At 42.3% G+C, this 18,299-nt stretch overlaps 1 protein-coding gene across 3 annotated transcripts in view; it reads left to right on the top strand.

Moving 5' to 3' along the window:
- HDAC4 (histone deacetylase 4) overlaps positions 1-16,603 on the top strand; it is a 107,739-nt gene extending 91,136 nt beyond the window's left edge. For all 3 annotated transcript variants that reach the window (XM_056856246.1, XM_056856247.1, XM_056856245.1), the window contains exons 19-26: positions 2,837-2,924; positions 4,460-4,579; positions 6,418-6,515; positions 10,524-10,642; positions 11,621-11,754; positions 12,800-12,884; positions 13,727-13,871; positions 15,881-16,603. In XM_056856246.1, coding sequence (XP_056712224.1) covers positions 2,837-2,924; positions 4,460-4,579; positions 6,418-6,515; positions 10,524-10,642; positions 11,621-11,754; positions 12,800-12,884; positions 13,727-13,871; positions 15,881-15,920 — 829 coding nt within the window. In that variant the 3' untranslated portion in view covers positions 15,921-16,603. The remainder of the gene's footprint in view (positions 1-2,836; positions 2,925-4,459; positions 4,580-6,417; positions 6,516-10,523; positions 10,643-11,620; positions 11,755-12,799; positions 12,885-13,726; positions 13,872-15,880) is intronic.
- The last annotated feature ends 1,696 nt before the right edge of the window (positions 16,604-18,299 follow it).

Genomic DNA, 18,299 nt, shown 5'->3' with positions numbered 1-18,299 from the left:
ACAAATGATTAGGGCCATACAGTCAGTTATGAGTACCATTAACACTAATCCTAAGAGAGCCTTAACTCATCATTCCAAACACTGGTTTGACAAGGAGTGCCGGAGTCTTAAAAGAGCCCTTAGAGAGACATATGCTAGATATAGATGTAATTCTGAGGCAGTTTTGCTGACAGACTTGAAAAACTTAAAATCACAATACAAGCTGCTCATTAAACACAAAAAGAGGGCAGCCACCGTCTTAGCCTGGGAACAGATTAGACAGGCGGCTAAACTTAAAAATTCCACCCTATTCTGGCGCCTGATCTCAGCAGGTACAAAGCCCACCTCACCACCTGATTGCACTATTTTACCAGTTACGTGGGAAAATTATTTTAAGGCTCTATATAAGAATAATGACCACAATGACAATCATGCTGAGAGCATTAGAAATCTTCCAGAATGGCCAGCGGTGGAGACCTCAGAGATAAGGAAGCTCATTGAATCCCTGAAACTAGGGAAAGCCCCAGGTATTGATCAGATCCCCGCAGATTTACTGAAAAGGAATCTGGAATGGGTGGGCCCTGGTGTTGGCATCCCTCTTCACTGCAATTGACAAAACTGGCAGAATTCCAAATGATTGGGGGGTGGCAATTATCGTCCCTATTTATAAAAAGGGTAACAGGGAAGACCCTTCCAACTACAGACCAATCAGCTTACTTAGTACCATAAGCAAGCTCTATGCCAAGCATCTTCAGTGGAAACTTAGAGATTGGCTGGAACAAGGGAATTACCTAGCACAAGAGCAGGCGGGTTTCAGAGAAGGCCGCTCTACGATAGATCATTGTGTGTTGCTAGACCATCTTATTGCAAAGTATGCGGCCAAATCTGCTGTCTCACTGTATGCAGCTTTTATTGATTTGAAATCGGCGTTTGACTCAATCCCAAGATCCATTCTCTGGGAAAAGCTAAGCGCCTCCACGATAGACAAACGGCTTCTGTTTCTGATTCGAGCCCTATATGAAAGAACCACAATACGGGTAAGATGTAACCATCAAGGGCAGCTAACTGATCCCATTGTAACAAGGAAGGGGGTCAAACAAAGCTGCATACTAGCGCCATTATTGTTCAATTTTTACATCAACGATATGGCAGCATATTTAAACAAGCAAGAGCTGCACCCCCAAAACTGGTGGATAGGCACATTCCCCTGTTACTATATGCAGACGATGCCGTTCTTCTTTCTAGAACGTCTATTGGCATCAGGAGGGCATTACGCCTGCTTGCGATCTATTGCACTGACAATCAACTAGAGGTCAATTACTCAAAAACTAAAGTAATGGTCTTTGCCAATAAACCAAAACTGCACTCCTGGAGTCTGAATGGGATTAAGATAGAGCAGGTACACTGCTATAAATACCTGGGTGTGGTATTTCAGGATTAAGGAATTCTCATATAGCCCATGTCTCCGCCAATGCCCAAAAAAGTGCCGCAGCTATATTAAAATTTTTCTGGACAAAGGGAGGACGCTTGGTAACAGCTGCTGTTAAGTTATATAAAGCCAAAACCCTTTCCCAAATGTTATATGGGGGGGGGCGCTTATTAACACAGCAAATTACTCCAGGTTGGAGAAAATCCAATCCAAATTCCTGAGGGCTGTACTACAAGTCCCTCCCAGTGTATCTAATGCTGCAATTCGAATGGAGACAGGGGAAGTAACGATTGAAGCAAGGATGTGGATTGTCTCGATCTCCTATTGGCTCAAAATAGCTTCACGTCCCAAAGGACTTGGTAACTTAATTTTATATGACACTTTTGTTTCCCCCTGGTTGAAAAATCTGATGGAAAAACTAGGCTACTATGGTCTCTCACAATATCTGCTCCTATCAATGGACTATCCACAGGCCAGAGCCCTGATCAGGCAAAGAGTTCTGGACGTGGAAAGGCAGCATGACCTAAGTAGAATCAAAAACATGTGTTACAATTGCAGCACTCTTACCAACGTGGTCCTGATGTCTTACCTTTCCCACTTAGATAGTCCAGAATACAGGAGGGCTTTCACCCTGATGCGTTGTAACGCACTCCCTTCAGCCGTCTTGGAAGGGAGATACAAAAAGATACCATATGCAGGACGATTATGCCCCTGTGCTGATGGGAGTACTGAGACCCTCGAGCACGTTGTGTTTGAATGCAAAATCTACAACAAGATACGAGAAGCCATTCTTTCTGTATTATCGGACCTCCCAGGGCGATCCAGAGCCTTTAGTCTTTCTAACATGCTCTCAGACAAAGATATGGAGATAACTTTTAAAGTGGCCAAATTTGGGTGGCAAGCAATGAGGACCAGGCGTGCATGGGTCGAACTTAATGGTTGAGCGATTTTATATTTATATTTATACTAATTCCAAACACGTAATATTTTTAATTAAGCGCTTAACGGCTTTTATGAGTGAGAGATTGTAAGAGGTTATAGGGGCTCACACTTGATGCACTTTTATATGTGTTATGTTATGTATGTATATCTGGTATGTTTTTATGCTGGTCTTGGACCGTATTAAACTCTCTTTGTACTTTCATCTCTGGATAAGACAAAAGTATGGCTCCTGTAAAATAGTTTGATCATGCTTAGTTTGTATTTTATAGGAATCATTTGTCTTTGGCTTTTAATCTTCTGTAATATTTATGTTTCATATGTTTTGGCTGGTGCAACAGATCCTCAAGAAGTGGGATCTGGTGGTGACAGTCTATTCTGTGATCGCATCCACGTCTCACCAAAGACAAATTTTAAAATGTTGTTTTCCTCTGGAAAGCTTTTGGTGTGTATTTCCTTTTTTAAAAAAAAAATTCCATTGTTTTTCAGGGGTTTCTGCTATTTCAATTCTGTGGCAATTTCCGCTAAACTTCTCCAGCAAAGACTGAATGTGAGCAAAATCCTCATAGTGGACTGGGTGAGTGAAACAGCTTTCCAATCTAATCACAACGTACCCTGTAGGAGTGAGGGGAAAGGCTCAGGCAGGAAAAATACTTGGCAATCTTAACATCACTATGCTATTTTATTTACTTTATTTATAGCCTGCTTGATATGTTTGAAACACCATCCTCAAGACAGCCAGTAATGGTGTAGTGGTTAAGAGTGTTGGACTAGTATCTAAGGAGACCCAGGTTCGAATCCGCACTCGTGCCGTGGAAGCTCACTGGGTGAATTTGGGCCGTTCTCTCAGCCTAATCTACCTCACAGGGTTATTGGGGGGATAAAATGGAGGTGAGGAGAATGATGTAAACTGCTTTGGGATCCCCATTGGGGAGAATGGTAGGGTATAAATGAATGAATGAATTAAATAAATAAATTATAGCCTGCTTTTATTGCTGAGACTCAAGGTGGATTACATATTTGTTTGTTTTTTAATGCTACCATACAGCATAAGACTAGGACTAGGATTGGAAAATTAGAATACAAACAACGCAGATTACAGTGGTACCTAGCCATTCAATTCCCACTCTCAGATTGGGAGCAGCTGTAGTACTACATAACTTTCTTGGCTGCTATCCTGTGACTAAACAAGAAAGTTGGTTGGTAGGATAACAGGCCGACCCAGGCAAAACACTGTGCATTTATTTAGAACTTTTCTATGCCACCTCTCCAAAGAATCTGCTGGAGGCAGATTGTGTTTCATCCCCCCCATCGTGTTAAACCAAGGCTTCTGAGATTTTCTTTCTGTTCTTCAAACTGGGTCTATCTATTGTGAAGCTTTCCCCCGCCCCCTTACTGTTTAGTTTATGCCACAGTTCTCCCTGCCATTTGATTTCGAGAAAACACTTACCCTTTCCTGCTGCTGCCCTTTATCTCAGCTGAGGGCACTTTGCATTAAGAACAACTTCCCTCTCAGAGATTCAGTTCTAACTGGAAGAGTCAGATTGTTCTTCGGGTAAGCTCTCCTGATGATTGTAGTCAATCTGTAGATAATATTGTACCAGGACAGCTGTATACATCCAGATCCCTTTTTGACATCTTCTGTTTAGAAGGCTGAAAAGGAGTCGGTCTCTACCGAGCGTGCGTCTCCTTCCACGAACAAGCGGAACAAGATGCAAAATGTTATAGCCTGTTTTGATTCATTCATTCATTTATTTATTTATTTTTGTATTTCTAGCCCGCCCTCCCCCGGCAAAGCCGGGCTCAGGGTGGGTTACAACATCAAAATTTCCAATATACTAATAACAATAATATATATATTATTTTAAAATATATATTATTTAATGAAAAATGTCTTATTTTGAGTTTTCAGTCAATGCTGTTAGCCATTCATTGGTGTTACTGAAATCAGGGCTTGTGTGAATGCAGTTAGGCAACTCATATTTCCCTACATCCAGCCTTTCTGTAAACAGGATTTTTTGAGGATGAGCGTGAAACAAGTTAGAGTATTAAAATTAATGTTAACGACAATGTAATAATTCTTCTCCAATAATACAATTTCTGCCCTTGAAGGATGTGCATCATGGCAATGGTACTCAGCAGGCTTTCTACAATGATCCAAGTGTACTTTATATTTCACTACATCGGTATGATGATGGAAACTTCTTCCCAGGCAGTGGAGCTCCTGATGAGGTAATATTGAATTGTGATGATGATAAATGTAATACTTTGCAACGATAGGGTCTCCCACAGTTTTAAAAAGCCATTCAGTCAACAAAACACTTAAGGCTTGGATCCTTTGCCTTTGGTCTGCACACCCTTCTCTCTGAGCACTGCAGAGGTGGTCCTCCACTGTGGTGCTGGCTTCTTCTGGCACTAGGCAGTTCTCCCTGTAGTAGACCAGTGTTTTTTTCAAGGAGCCCCAAAGTGCCTAGCATGAAAGGAACACACTCGGTAGCAGAGGACCCCCCACACACACACTGCCCAGAGGGAAATTGGTATGAAGCAAAGGTATAGGATCCAAGCCACAGTCTTTCTATGCCGTGCAACTGGGGGAGAAAAATCTGATCTCTTCTATCATTTTGAAATGCATGTTTTCTGCATTTCAGTGTTTTCCCTCTACATCCACATTGGCTAATGGTAGGGAGCCAGGAACTTAATGGTAGTCTTAGTGGTAGGGAGCCAGGAACACAATTGCTTTATTTTTAACTCTGGTATGTTTATGAACAGAAGCTGACATTTAATGTCAAAGGTTTAGATAATTTGCCCTTGATTTGTCATAATGTCCTGTTTTTTCACACCAACAGAGGACTCCCCTCCTTATGTGTGCGTGAATGCGCATGTGCACACGCACACAACCCTAAATAGCCTAGAAAAAGAAAAGTCTCATAGTGACAAAAGCCAATGATGAACTATCCAGTCTTTGCAAGGCTGCCTCTATCACTTGTGTGTCTGCTAGCATTCTTTACCTGTTAACACGGTCTCTGCCCACGCACTGATATAAAGTGTGGATAGAGCTAGTGGTACTATATCTCTCTTACAACACAGCAGTAAAATGTTGGACTTGGTCCTTGCAACTGAGAAAATATTGGTTCATAGAGAGAACGAGGCCTAATTACAGCTGCATGTTCAAAAAATGAAATATGCTATTAGCAGAAAGGTAATAGTATACTTTGATACTGTAGTTCTCTAGCAAAGGGGATTTAAAAAAATAATTTTAAATTACAAAATTACAAAAATAAAGTTCATAATTCAGATAGTCTATTTATTTAAAACTGAAAGCAAAATCCAAACTAGAAATCCATCATCCTTTCCTAGTTAATGGTTAAAAACTGTAAATTATATATTGTGATAACTCAGTCTCAGCAAGGCCTCATCTGTGGACACTTAAATCCATGGATTGGGGTCATGTAGAGAGAAACGAGATATTTCAGTAAACTTGGGGGACCTTCCAGGGTTTGCAGAAAAATATGAAAGAAATTTAAAGATTTTTTGGGGGGGGGTGTTAAATCCCCTGAAAGGGTGAAGAATTTACTTTGCTTGCTCAGATAATGTGCTTCGGTTACTTCAGCAGCATTCACGCTCTTTGCATTGTGTGGGAGTTAGGGAAGGAGGGGGAGCTCCCACTGAGTGAGGGGGGAGGGCAGGAGAGCCACTGCCATCCCTCCCTCACCACTTCCAGCAGAGTGGCAGGAAGGAGAACAAATGGGTGGTGGTGGCAGTGCCAGGTGGGGGAGCAAGAGAAGCTTCTCCAAAATGGAAAACCTCTTGAAAAGTACAAGCGAGGGAAATCATCTCGAATACACTAAAGGGTAAAACCTGTCTCTCTCTCTTCCATCCCATTCACATTGCCCCAGGTGGGACAGGGAGTGCGGATAAGGCAGCCATCGTGTTATTGCACATTGATTTGTAGGAGAGCTATGAAGGTCATGGATATGTGACTTAAAAAATGTGAGTGACCAGGTGTTTTACAAAAATTTCCAGAGGCTTACCTGTCATTTTCTTTTTCCTTCTCCCTTCTCCCCCCTTAGGTTGGCATAGGACCAGGTGTCGGTTTCAACGTTAATATGGCATTTACTGGCGGTCTTGATCCGCTAATGGGAGACACGGAATACTTGACTGCTTTCAGGTAATCCCCAAATCTCATTGCTTTTTCTGGAGACCTCTCTCTTAATCAAAAGTTCCATCTTTGAAATTATTATGTATATTCTGTCTTTGAGTTTCTAAATTAAAGCAAATAAATAAAATCTTCCCAGCTGATGCAGATGGTGCTATGCTAGCACCGTGGTGCAGAGTGTTAAGCTGCAGTACTGCAGTCAAAAGCTCTGCTCACGACCTGAGTTCAATCCCGACCGAAGTCGGTTTCAGGTAGCCGGCTCAAGGTTGACTCAGCCTTCCATCCTTCCGAGGTCGGTCAAATGAGTACCCAGCTTTCTGGGGGTAAAGGGAAGATGGCTGGGGAAGGCACTGGCAAACCACCCCTCAAACAAAGTTTGCCTAGAAAACGTCGGGATGTGACGTCTCCCCATGGGTCAGGAATGACCTGGTGCTTGCACAGGGGACCTTTACCTTTAGCAACTGTTGAAAGGCATACATTTAAGCAGTGCTAACGTGCTCAGATGCATACATTATGTTATATTAATTAACATACTATTTTCTGAAAAAAACAGATATACTGTTAAGCAAAACAGAATTGTCATTGTGAATAATTCTGTATCACTGTGCAAATTGCTGTGTTTCTGATTCACGGGGTGCATCTTCTGGTAGACCTTCACCTTTTCAAATTATACCATGTCTTACGTGGTTGAATTTGGTTGAATTTTATTCCTTATAATTCCAACGTATATTAATGCATGATAATGGATGGTGCTAAACTCAACTAGAAGTTCCTCAAGTGCACAAACTTTGATTTAGCAGTTATGTGGACTGCCCCATCTGTTGTTAATAGCTAGAGAATTCCAGACATAGTTCTAAGTCACACAATCTCTTAAAGCCATGGTATTCCCTTTCCATTCATCAGATGGACACTAAGTTGAATCCCCCTGCTTGCTGCAAATCTTTGCTAAGTGCCCCCCGCCTAGCAATCCCTTTCAGTTCTAGGCAAGTTGATTCCCAAGGTCATGAGACCTCCATTGGTTGGAAGGTCCATGCTCCTTGCACAAAAGGATCCCTGGATCCAGCTCATTTAATTTCTTCCTACACTCTTGCTTTCTTTTGGTTGCCGCTGTCATTGTCAAAAAGGCCTCGCTTTTTCTTTTTCATGGCAATATGATATACTGACTGAGTTTCAAAAGAACATCTCTCCAGAATGTTTCCCAGCATTTCATTACCCTCTTCATGCACTGAGGGGCTTCCTTACCTTATCTCTTGCTGTCCCTTCATTCCCAAAGAGAATGAAAAGATGGATGATCCAGGTACATAGAGCTGCATCCCATTCTTTCCTAGCGGTCTGCGCTGAACCTTGCAGTTCATCTCTATTCTTGACAGACTCGGATTCAAGGGTTCCCGGAGTTTTAGTCGCTCTTTCAGCTGCAGAATAACTGGTCTGCTGAGTATGCTGACTTCAGTGCTGGAGTATTGATACCATATTTACCTGAAAGGCGGACAATGCTGAATTTGAGATGACCTCCCTCCAAGGAAGAGGCCAGCCAACCAGCCTGAGTGGTCTTGCTTCCTCTAGCCTCTGTCTTTTCATATCCCCACACACACACCATTTACATGCTCTTGAGGGCTCCATTTTCACCACAGTCTGGTATTGCCTCCACACTTCTATCCTGGTCTAGACAGTCCAGGCCATTGGTCATCATGACCCAGCTGATGAAGGAACTGCCAGCAGGTGGCAGCCTGAAGACTGTAGTTGGCACACAGGATCATATGGGAGTCACTCCTTCAGATATGCGGGTCCCAGATTTAAAGGTCATAACCATCACCCCGAATTGAACTTGGAAACAAACCCACAGCCAATGTAGCTGTTAGGAAGTGGGCAGCATATGTTCCCATCAGCTAGCCCCTGAGAATAGTCTGGCTGCCTCATCCTGAGTTAGCTATAGTTCCTGAGTTGTATTCAAGTACAGCCCAACATAGAGTGTTTTACAGTAATCCATTCACAAGGTTACAAAAACATGGATCAGCATCTAAGAAAGGAAAGAGTTGGTGAACCAGATACATCTTAACCAGTTGCTCTGGGGAAAAAAACTTTAACTGATTAACATTTAAAGTAAAACTGAGATTTTGACATTAATAATTTATAGTCCCTGGAGATGGAGAAAAATGAAAGGGGTTGGCTGCATCCTTTTTTGTTGGTCTTTGTGTGCCTTAGAAGCAGCACCTTCTCATCACAGCTCATCAAATGCCACGTTGTATTTCCAGGGGATCAAAGATGAAAAGCTAAGCAAACTGCCCTTAATGAAATCCAGAAGCAAGAAGCTGTTTCATTGTGAATTTGGAAACTAAGACTAAAAGGACTGGTTTCTAATTCAAACCAGTTCAAATACCACATTGGAATACTTTGTCATTTTCAGGGGACCAAATGGAAATCCATTTGAACTGGGCAGCAGTACAAAGGCTTTCCCCCCCTTTACTTCTAGCATACCTCATTCCACTATACTTGAATACCTCCTATAAAAAATAGATGAGTATTTACTCTCTTTTGGCAGAATATCAATTAAATTAGTCATTCTTATGAAACCACAAGTCCACAAGTCCACAATTAAAGAATTGGCTGGCAGTTAAAGTCAAGAGTACCCAGTTTGCTGGGGGTAAAGGGAAGATGACTGGGGAAGGCACTGGCAAACCACCCCGTAAACAAAGTCTGCCTAGAAAACGTGTAGGGTGACGTCACAAATTCACATGACCGGGTGCTTGCACAGGGGACCTTTACCTTTACCTAAAGTCAAGATGTGAAACTCATCCCCCACCATTCCAGTTGCTGCCCATGGGCTTCATGGTTGGAGCCTGATGTAGCTGATGCCTTTTGAGGCATGGAGATAAATGATAGAAATGTTATACCTGCTTAATTGCTTCCTGCAACTAGTCTTCCTATGCCATCAAGTGACAGTTTTTCAGCCTTTCTTCAGCCACCCGGCCTTTAGACTTTCAGACCTTCTGTCAGGGAGGGAACATTCACTTTTGTGTTACAATATATAAAATCTTCGGTGAATTCTAAGAACTGTTGCTGTAGTAATCCACAGTAGTCATGTATTCAAGATAGTGCTGTAGCATCTTATCAGACCATTTTGCTTCTCTTGAAAGTGTACAGATAATTCTGAGTTTTATATCAGGTTGTGCTTTGGATACAGCCTGAATCCAGTCTAAACTGAGCCACTAGGTTTAGTGGTATACCTAAATCACATGAGGCCACCCAGCTGCCCTGTGGGGCCCAGACAGCGTCAGGCGCTCCTGACGGCCTGGGCAGAGGAAAACCCAGCCAGGCCAAAAGGAACAGTGAGACTCTGGTGGGTCAGCAGGAACCGCTCCAGCCAGCTGCCCTATAAAAAATGGCCCGAGGGCAAAGGACGAAGGCGGAGAGACTGAGGAAGCGGCTTGGGGGCCATGAATAGGAGCTGGAGGCAGTGTTGAGCTTGAGGAGGAGGCCAGGCCTAGTGGGTGGATGAACTCATTTCTTACCCAGTGCTTTGTATGCCAGTTCCAATATTCAGTTAAATGTGGCTTTTTAAAGCAATAATGAAATTATAAGTAATAGAAGATGACGTTGTGATGACATCCAGGGTTATTTATTTATTTTTATGCTGCAACACTTGTTATAGCAGTCATAAAATCACAAGAAATAGTGAAGAGTTTAAGATTAGGTTTTGCAGTACCAATAGTTAGAAAATGTGGTGTGGAAATACAAAATCCTGAAGGCTGCTAAAAGAGTCTGTCTCCTTGATTTTCGAGTGGGCTCCTAGAGCCAAAGAAAATCTGTCAGTTTCAAGCAGTTCCTCTGCACCACATGCCTATGAATTGTAGTTATTGTGCCATGCCTTGTCTCCTCTCTCTCTCTCTCTCTCTCCACCCCCCAATATGTTCTAGGTATTAATATTAATTAATCTGATACATCTTTGAAGATACTCAGATATTTCAGTATTCGTAGAATGGCAAAGTATAAAGTGCTTTCTGTTGTTCATTTTTGTTGCAGAACAGTAGTAATGCCAATTGCGAATGAGTTTGCTCCAGATGTTGTTCTGGTATCGTCTGGTTTTGATGCAGTGGAAGGTCATCCCGCACCTCTTGGAGGATATAATCTGTCAGCAAAATGTGAGTGTTCTCAGGCATTTCAATGATTTTGCAGTTTTGTGCACATATTTATTTGATTATAGGATATCATTGTCTATCTTTAGTAATCAATGTGCAACTTTGCCTCTCGCTTTGGTTCTTGGGGCATTTTCACTGAAAGACAGCATAAAATAATTGCAGTACAATAGAATCAACATCCAGTTTGTATTCTGAATTCAGGTTTCTGTCTGGATTTACTTGTTTAAATGTTAGTACGTTCCCTCACTTAGAATTTGCAGCAGTTTACAAAAACAATATAAAATGAAGATTAAGTAGTCAAAATATAAAAACAACAACAGAGCCAGCTGGAATCTGGGAGATCCGAGTTCAAATCCCCACTCTGCCATGGAAGCTTTCTGGGTGACCTTGGAGCAGTCATACACTGTCAGACTAATCTACTCACAGGATTGTTGTGACGGTAGAATGGAGTGGGGGGAAATGTTGTAAGCCACTTTGGGTCCTCTTTGGGGAGAAAAGTGGAGTATAAATTAAGTAAATAAATAAATAAAGATGGCTCATAGTGAAACAGCAGTAATGCACAAAATGCAATTAAAACAGAATTAATCCTCGGAGACCAATCCAATCTGGTGGTCTTTGTACATTGTACTCAAAACTTAAAAGGGAGAGGATGGCCATGCCCCCCAGGAGGGACTCCCTGCACACCCTGGGAGGCAACAGGCAAGGCCTGTTCTGGGTAATCAGAAGTCTTTTTCATAGGTGATTTGGAGCAGATCAAAGGAAAACTTCCTTTGATGCAGGACATCTTTCACTATTGGAGTACAACTTAGTGGAAGGAAAACTTTGGATCCAACCCATTAACATGGAATATCTTCAGCATTTTGTTTTCCCAAATATCCTACAGCTACAAATTTACTACTTCTTATGTTTTCAACTTTTGAGAAGCGTTTGATTCTGCTACCATTTGTCCTTTTCCTGAGTTCTTGCATCTGTGTCTTACAGGCTTTGGGTACCTTACGAAACAGCTGATGGGGCTTGCTGGAGGACGAATTGTTCTGGCCCTCGAAGGAGGCCATGACCTGACAGCCATTTGTGATGCATCTGAAGCATGTGTTTCTGCTCTTTTAGGAAATGAGGTATAAAGAAGAGGAAGGGAAGTCTGGATTATTTGTTTTTACACATTCACAGTGGCACACAGCCCCCAGTGGTCACTTAACCTTGTTCCAGGCCCCACCCACTTCAGAACATTCCAGTTGCTGCTCCTTTTAAAGAGAATATTGCTATAGCCCGCAGTGGAGACTATTTATTTATTTGATTTCTATTCCTACCTTTCCCTACTAGTCCTCACAGACCCAAAGAAACTCGCCCCAGAATTGTCTGTCTTATATTAGATGAACTTATTATGTGCAAAATGTTAAGACCAAGGAGCATGATTTATATAGTGTACATTTGTGATTCAGTGGGCACCCACTGTGATTCACCGCACATACGCATAAAAGGTGCACTGAACGACCGCTGCAATTTTGGGCATGGTTGCGGATGATCACTGGTTGTGGGAGGGGGGCGGGCGGGCGGTTGATAGGCATTAGGGCTGTTGGGGGGGGAAATTAGGTAGAATTCGGGTTCGGGTTTATTGGCCTTTTTTTTCCCTGGGAAAACTCAAATGCCGAATATCCTATACTGGTAAAGGTAGGAATTCAGCTTTAAATTCGGGTTTCCTGAAAAATTTGGCCATTTAAACCCTGTGGGGGCTTTTCATGTCTTTCCGCAGCTCCTGGTGGGGCAATTTTGCAGGAAGAGGTTCCACATTTTCAGGGTAGCTAGAAGGGATTCTCCTTGCAAGAACCCCCAAGTTTGGTAAAGATTGGGTCAGGGGGTCCGGAGTTATGGCGTCTGGAAGGGGTCGCCCCCATCCTCCTCCATTGAAATGCATTGGCAAACTGGCTGTGTTCAGATGCTTTAGTGTGATCTTTGCAATGTATCTCAACGGAGAAGCCAGGCTTTAAACAGTGGGAAAGTTTGCCCAGTGCCTTCATAGGGATATAATGTATCCGGATAATACTTTTAGTCCACAAAATGTTGTAAAACTAAAGGTTATTTTGTAACGGCCTATGGCTATACAAATAAATTTACTTTTACTATTTCTATTACTGAGACTTACATTGGGTTTTACTTTTTCAGCTTGATCCTCTCCCTGAAAAAGTATTACAACAAAGAGCAAATGACAATGCATTGCATTCTATTGAAAAAGTCATTGAAATACACAGTGAGTGTTTTTTGCCATTTTACATTTAATTTCTGGGTTAAATTATTTTTAAAAGTGAAATTTTATAACAGTTTTCTTCAATTGACATGTTAAATGATGAATCATTTGAAAATTGCGTACAGGCTGTATTCGTAAGGGCACTTCAGAAAAAAGAAATTATTTTAATTGTTTTGTCAAAAAAAATGTAGGGGGGGAAATGGACCCTAGGAGAATACAAAATCCCGCAAGAACCCAAAGTAAAAAAAATGAACCAAGAGAGATTATGAGCGCAATCCTAATGGGGGGTACTTACTCCGGGCCCAGAGACAGTGCAACCATGCTGCCTCCTCCTCAGCAGCTTGCTTCCTCGGCACAGCGAATCGAAAATGAATTCTTCTCAAAACCCCATGAAACCTCTCCATTGGGTTTCACAGGGCTACGCCTGCCTTTTTGCTGGTGCAAGTTCACGCCAGCTGAAGGGGCGTTCCCAGGGTTAAAGTGCTTTGGGAACTGACTAAAGTCAGCTCCTCCCCTGGGAATGCCTGATTTGATGCTGGCGCAAGCCCTGGCACTGAGGAAACGCTGCTGCAGAGGTCCCTCACTGAGGTCTCTACCCCCAGATCTCCAGGAATTTCCCAACCTGGAGTTGGCAACCCTAGTTGTGAACGGTGTTTAGTTGATTGATTTCAAAGCATGACTAACAGTGTACTCCAAAGGACTCTTCCCTGGGAGTTAGCTTTATTGAGTTTGATTCTGATCAGGCCCACCTAGGATGGCACTGTTGGCTTGTAACTTACCTTCTTAGCTATGCCAGAATGGCAGTGAATGCAGTGATGGTGCATCCATTTGTATTTTTCTTTTAGGTAAGTACTGGCATTCACTCCAGCGTTATTCCTCGACAGTTGGCTACTCTTTGATAGAGGCGCAAAAGTGTGAGAATGAAGAAGCAGAAACTGTAACAGCCATGGCGTCGTTGTCGGTGGGAGTCAAGCCAGCTCCTGACAAAAAGTGAGCTTTTCTTTCCTTCTCTCCAAGTCAGACAGTGATATTTTAGACAGGAAGTGGGGAATAATTCTGCCTTAGATGGATTAGTGGCCTAGTTTAAAGGAAAATGGAAGTAATTCACAGATGCTCCAAAAGAGAAAAGCAAAGATTGTAAAGGCCTTAAATGCAAAATTTAGGGAGAAGCATAAGAGAACAGCTGATTGTGGTCTACCTAGAGAAAGTGAAATTAGAATACACTTGCAATTTTAAATACTGAAAAGGCCTGCATTGTAGTACTTCCGTTCATGAGAGGCAGGAAGCTTACTTAGACTGTAGCCGCATTAACTTTGAATTAAAAATAAATAGCCGGGCAATGAAAGTTATGAAATCTTTGCCTAAAGACTTCTTAAAGAGTGTAAAGTATGGATAATTAGGCTATTCTCAGGACAAAGCAAATCCTTACGTTGCCAAGGTAAGCTTCGACACCCTGGAAATCCCTTCTGACATCTCGATACTTTCTTTCTGTGGCCCACATAATTCAAAGCACAGAAGAACCATATTTGTTTTTTCAAGGCTGAGTATTCTTTTGGGAAGGAGGAGGTGAAACCCAGAAATTAGACTGATCCAGGTGACATTTTAATTTGGTTCTGAGGACCAAACGTTGTTCCAGATGGTCTTAAGTGATTATAAGGAGTGTAAATTGCATTTAGCGGGTATTGACAGTCAGGTAGTAGAATTTTTGCATCCTGTCAATCATGAATGGAGCAAGTTCACAGAAGGGAGTTCACCTCTCCATTTTCACCACAACCCATTATGCCCCTGAAAAGTCATGCCTAACTGATGGTCAGAGGGATGTGGGATACGGGGGGAGGGGCTGTAGCAATAAGGGAATTGGCAGAAATCATCACTTCTCACTCCTGCCCCAGCTCTTCCGCAAACAGAAGAAGAACCTGTGCAAAGAGTGGGGTTTGACTTCTGCCAAACCCTCCTTGCTGCAGCCCCTGGGGTGCATCCTACACTAATCTGAGAGTTCCTCCAAGAGTGGCTTTTTGGGGAGTGCAGGGGACTGCAGCAAGAAAGGGTGTAGGGACCCAAAATTCACTCTGCTTGCAGTCAATTGGATCTGGTCCAAATCAGTTCATTGCCCATGTTTAACGATGGGTAAGCTCCCCTACACCAAGCTACATACAAGAAAAATTTATTGCAAGGTTGATTTGGAGAATTTGGGTGCACCTGCCGAGAATTGCCCCTCTCCTGTGGACGAACAGAGGCAGCACAGATTTCTTCTCCTCTCAGCCACCTGCTGGCATCACCATGCTACTCCCCGGCTGTCAGGCAGACAAGTTTGAGAGGAGTGAAGGAGGGCTTCCAGGGGGAGTGGGAATTCTTCTCTGGCTTAGATTTACCAGAGTTAGAGAAGAATTGAGCGGGTGGAGAGCGACGAGGATGATCAGGAGCCTGGAGACCAAGCCCTATAAGGAGAGGCTGAGGGAGTTGGGAAAGTTTCGTCTGGAGAAGAGGAGGTTGAGGGGGGACATGATCGCTCTCTTTAAGTATTTGAAGGGCTGTCACTTAGAGGAAGGCAAGGAGCTGTTCCTTTTGGCAGCAGAGGATAGGACTCCCAATAATGGGTCTAAATTGTGGGAGGAAAGGTACCAGCTAGATATTACATTAAGAGTTGTTCGACATTGGAATCAGCTACGTAGGGAGGTGGTGAGCTCCCCCTCACTGGCATTCTTTAATCAGAGGCTAGACAAGCACTTGTTAGGGATGCTCTAGGCTGATCCTGCATTAAACAGGGTGTTGGACTAGACGGCCTGAATGGCCCCTTCCAACTCTACGATTCTATGATTTTATGAATACAGCAACTGTGAGGCTCGCTTCACTTCGAAGCCAGGCTCTTTCTGAACTGCTGAAGCTCGTACTTCAAGCCAAAGAAGTAAAACTCCAGAAGCATCTCTGGCTCTGACATTCTTGCTCTTTGCTTCTACTCTGCCCAATTGCCTCCTTTTTGTTGTTGTTGTTGTTCACAGGCCAGATGAGGAACCCATGGAGCAGGATCCTCCCCTGTAGCACTCATCTTCGGGGCTGGAGTTCTCCTGTTTGTTCGTCTTGTCTTGGGGCTCTGCGAGGAAGCTGTCCCTTGTTACTCCTGCATCTGGTCATGGTTTACTTCCAGACTACGGAAAGGCAGCCATGCGTGAAAGAAAGGCAAAAGTTCTCCACATCTGTACAGAATATGCTTATAGAAGAGGGGAAATGCAGGTGAAGAGCAGATATATTAAAGACACGCGCACTGAACATTCCTCCTCTCTCCTAAAGGGGAGCCAAAAGAGGCAAGAAATCAGTGAAGTATTTGGCAGAACTGCCAACTTTTTTAAAGGAAACAAAAAATTTTCACACAGACATGACAACTTTCTTTTGAAACTGGTGCTTAAAATTTGATTACCCTCTGTTTCAGACCACTCAACCCATATCGGAAGTTTTTAATTTTTGTTTTAATTTTCTGGCTTTTGCCTATCTGTGATTCAGACATTCTCTTCGAAACCCAAACAATATGAGGAGGGTTTTTTTCCATATGAAGGGTGAAAAGAGAACTTAAGATTTTTATACTTATATAGATATGTACAAGCAGACTAAACATGTGGTGAGGAAGAACGTTAACCTAGGGGAACAGCCCAGAAAGGAGATCAGCTTTAATATCTCCAAAGCCACCTGAAGAGTTTGTTGTGCCTTTAAATAAAGATTGGATTGATTTGGGGGCAACGGTTGTTTTTTTTTTTTTTTCTGATGTTTTGAGGAACAATGCCTTAAAAAAAAAATAAAGAACTCCACAGCAGTTCCTCTGGCAGGGTAGGCGAAGAACTGCAATCAGCAAGCCAGGCTCTGGGATTTGTGCTAGCATCATTACTTAAGCGAGCAGAGGCCGGAGCGTCTCCAAAACAAGTTTGGATTTTGTTTCGTTTTGGTTTATTGCTGTTTAAAATGATATTAAGGTAGTTGCCAGTAAAGTGGCAAATACTGTTGGGGTTCTAAAATTCAACCCTTTTTTTTAATGAAAAAAAGGAAAAACCTCCAGTGTTTTCTCCTACCCATTATGTATAACCATTTTAACTATCAATTTGGTTGTAAAAGCATGCGACAGACTCAACTGCGATTTAAAAAAACAACGATGGGAATGCTTTTCATTAAAAGCAAGTAGCATGAGAATATTGCTTAATATTTTAGCTATATAGATGTATAAATGTATATCTATAATGTATATTCCAAATGTATTCCAAGCTTAGAAAATATGACTCTTACAAATTTTGATTAAGTATTTATAATGCATTTATAAGAAAGTATATAAATAAATGCAGATTACAATGGTAGCCATTGGAAGGTCCCTTGCAGAAGACTTATTTGTGGACTGGAATGTAAGGGTTTTTTTCGAAAAGGAAGCTAGTTTGGAAACGTGACCATTTTCAGACTATAGTTTGGAATGTTTTCAGAATGCCAACATTTTAGCCACTGGGCAACTACCCTGATCATCCATGTTTTAATTTAAGGCTCTTAACTTTGATCCTGTTCTGACAAAACAAGTTTTCTAAGAATGTGTTATCGGCTTCATTTTACATTAGCTTTCTCGTGACATTTTTTTTTTTTGCTTTCTATTTGACAGCCGTTTCCAAGCATTGTCTCAACCTGTGCCATCTTTCGTTGCACACTGGTGGTGGTGGGGGGGAGCGTTTGTGTTTGGACTTTTGTACCGTTGACAGCTTTCACGGTCATGTGGAGTGGTAGAGGATTGTGGGGTTTCACTTTTAGAAAGCCCTTTTTTTCATGGAAGGAAGGATTCTAAGCTCTTTGTTATATCTGGAAACACTGTATATTCCCCCACTTTCCCAGCCATTCTTGCTATGCTATATAAAGAAAATACAGAGCTTTCTTACCTTAAGACATGTTAGTATTACGAAGAGTGATGTATCATATATCCTCATTATAGGGTGTGGCAAGATTTATTAAAGGCATTAATAACTTAAGGGACCGCGTGGAAGGTCTGCTGGACTCTGTCAGTGCAGTTAACACTAATGCAAATGCTCAGAACATTTCCTGAACTAAAGTTCTCTGGAAGGACTGTTCCACAGTGATTCGTAATAATAACGATACGTTGCCGGCCACGGGAGTGCCGATCCTAGCCACCGCCCCTTCCTCCTTTTTGCCTTGTGAGGAAGGTTTTGTCCCTCAGAATAAGTAACTTATCTTTTTTGTGGTGAAACTAGGTAGCTAGAGGAGGCTGAAGTCGTGCATTCTCTTTCAAGCCGCGTCACGTCCTCTTCAGAATATCTGGTGTTATTTTTGGTAACCCTTCTTCCCTTTTAATTTGTGTTATGATAACTGACAGGGTCACTTTGTGGTAATTTATTTTGTTGTTGTTCTGGAAAAGACATTCATTCCATGAAAAGCAGAGCT

Source organism: Euleptes europaea, chromosome 10, assembly GCF_029931775.1.
Source record: "Euleptes europaea isolate rEulEur1 chromosome 10, rEulEur1.hap1, whole genome shotgun sequence".
Lineage (NCBI taxonomy): Eukaryota > Metazoa > Chordata > Lepidosauria > Squamata > Sphaerodactylidae > Euleptes > Euleptes europaea.
This window is presented reverse-complemented; position numbering and strand designations above follow the sequence as displayed.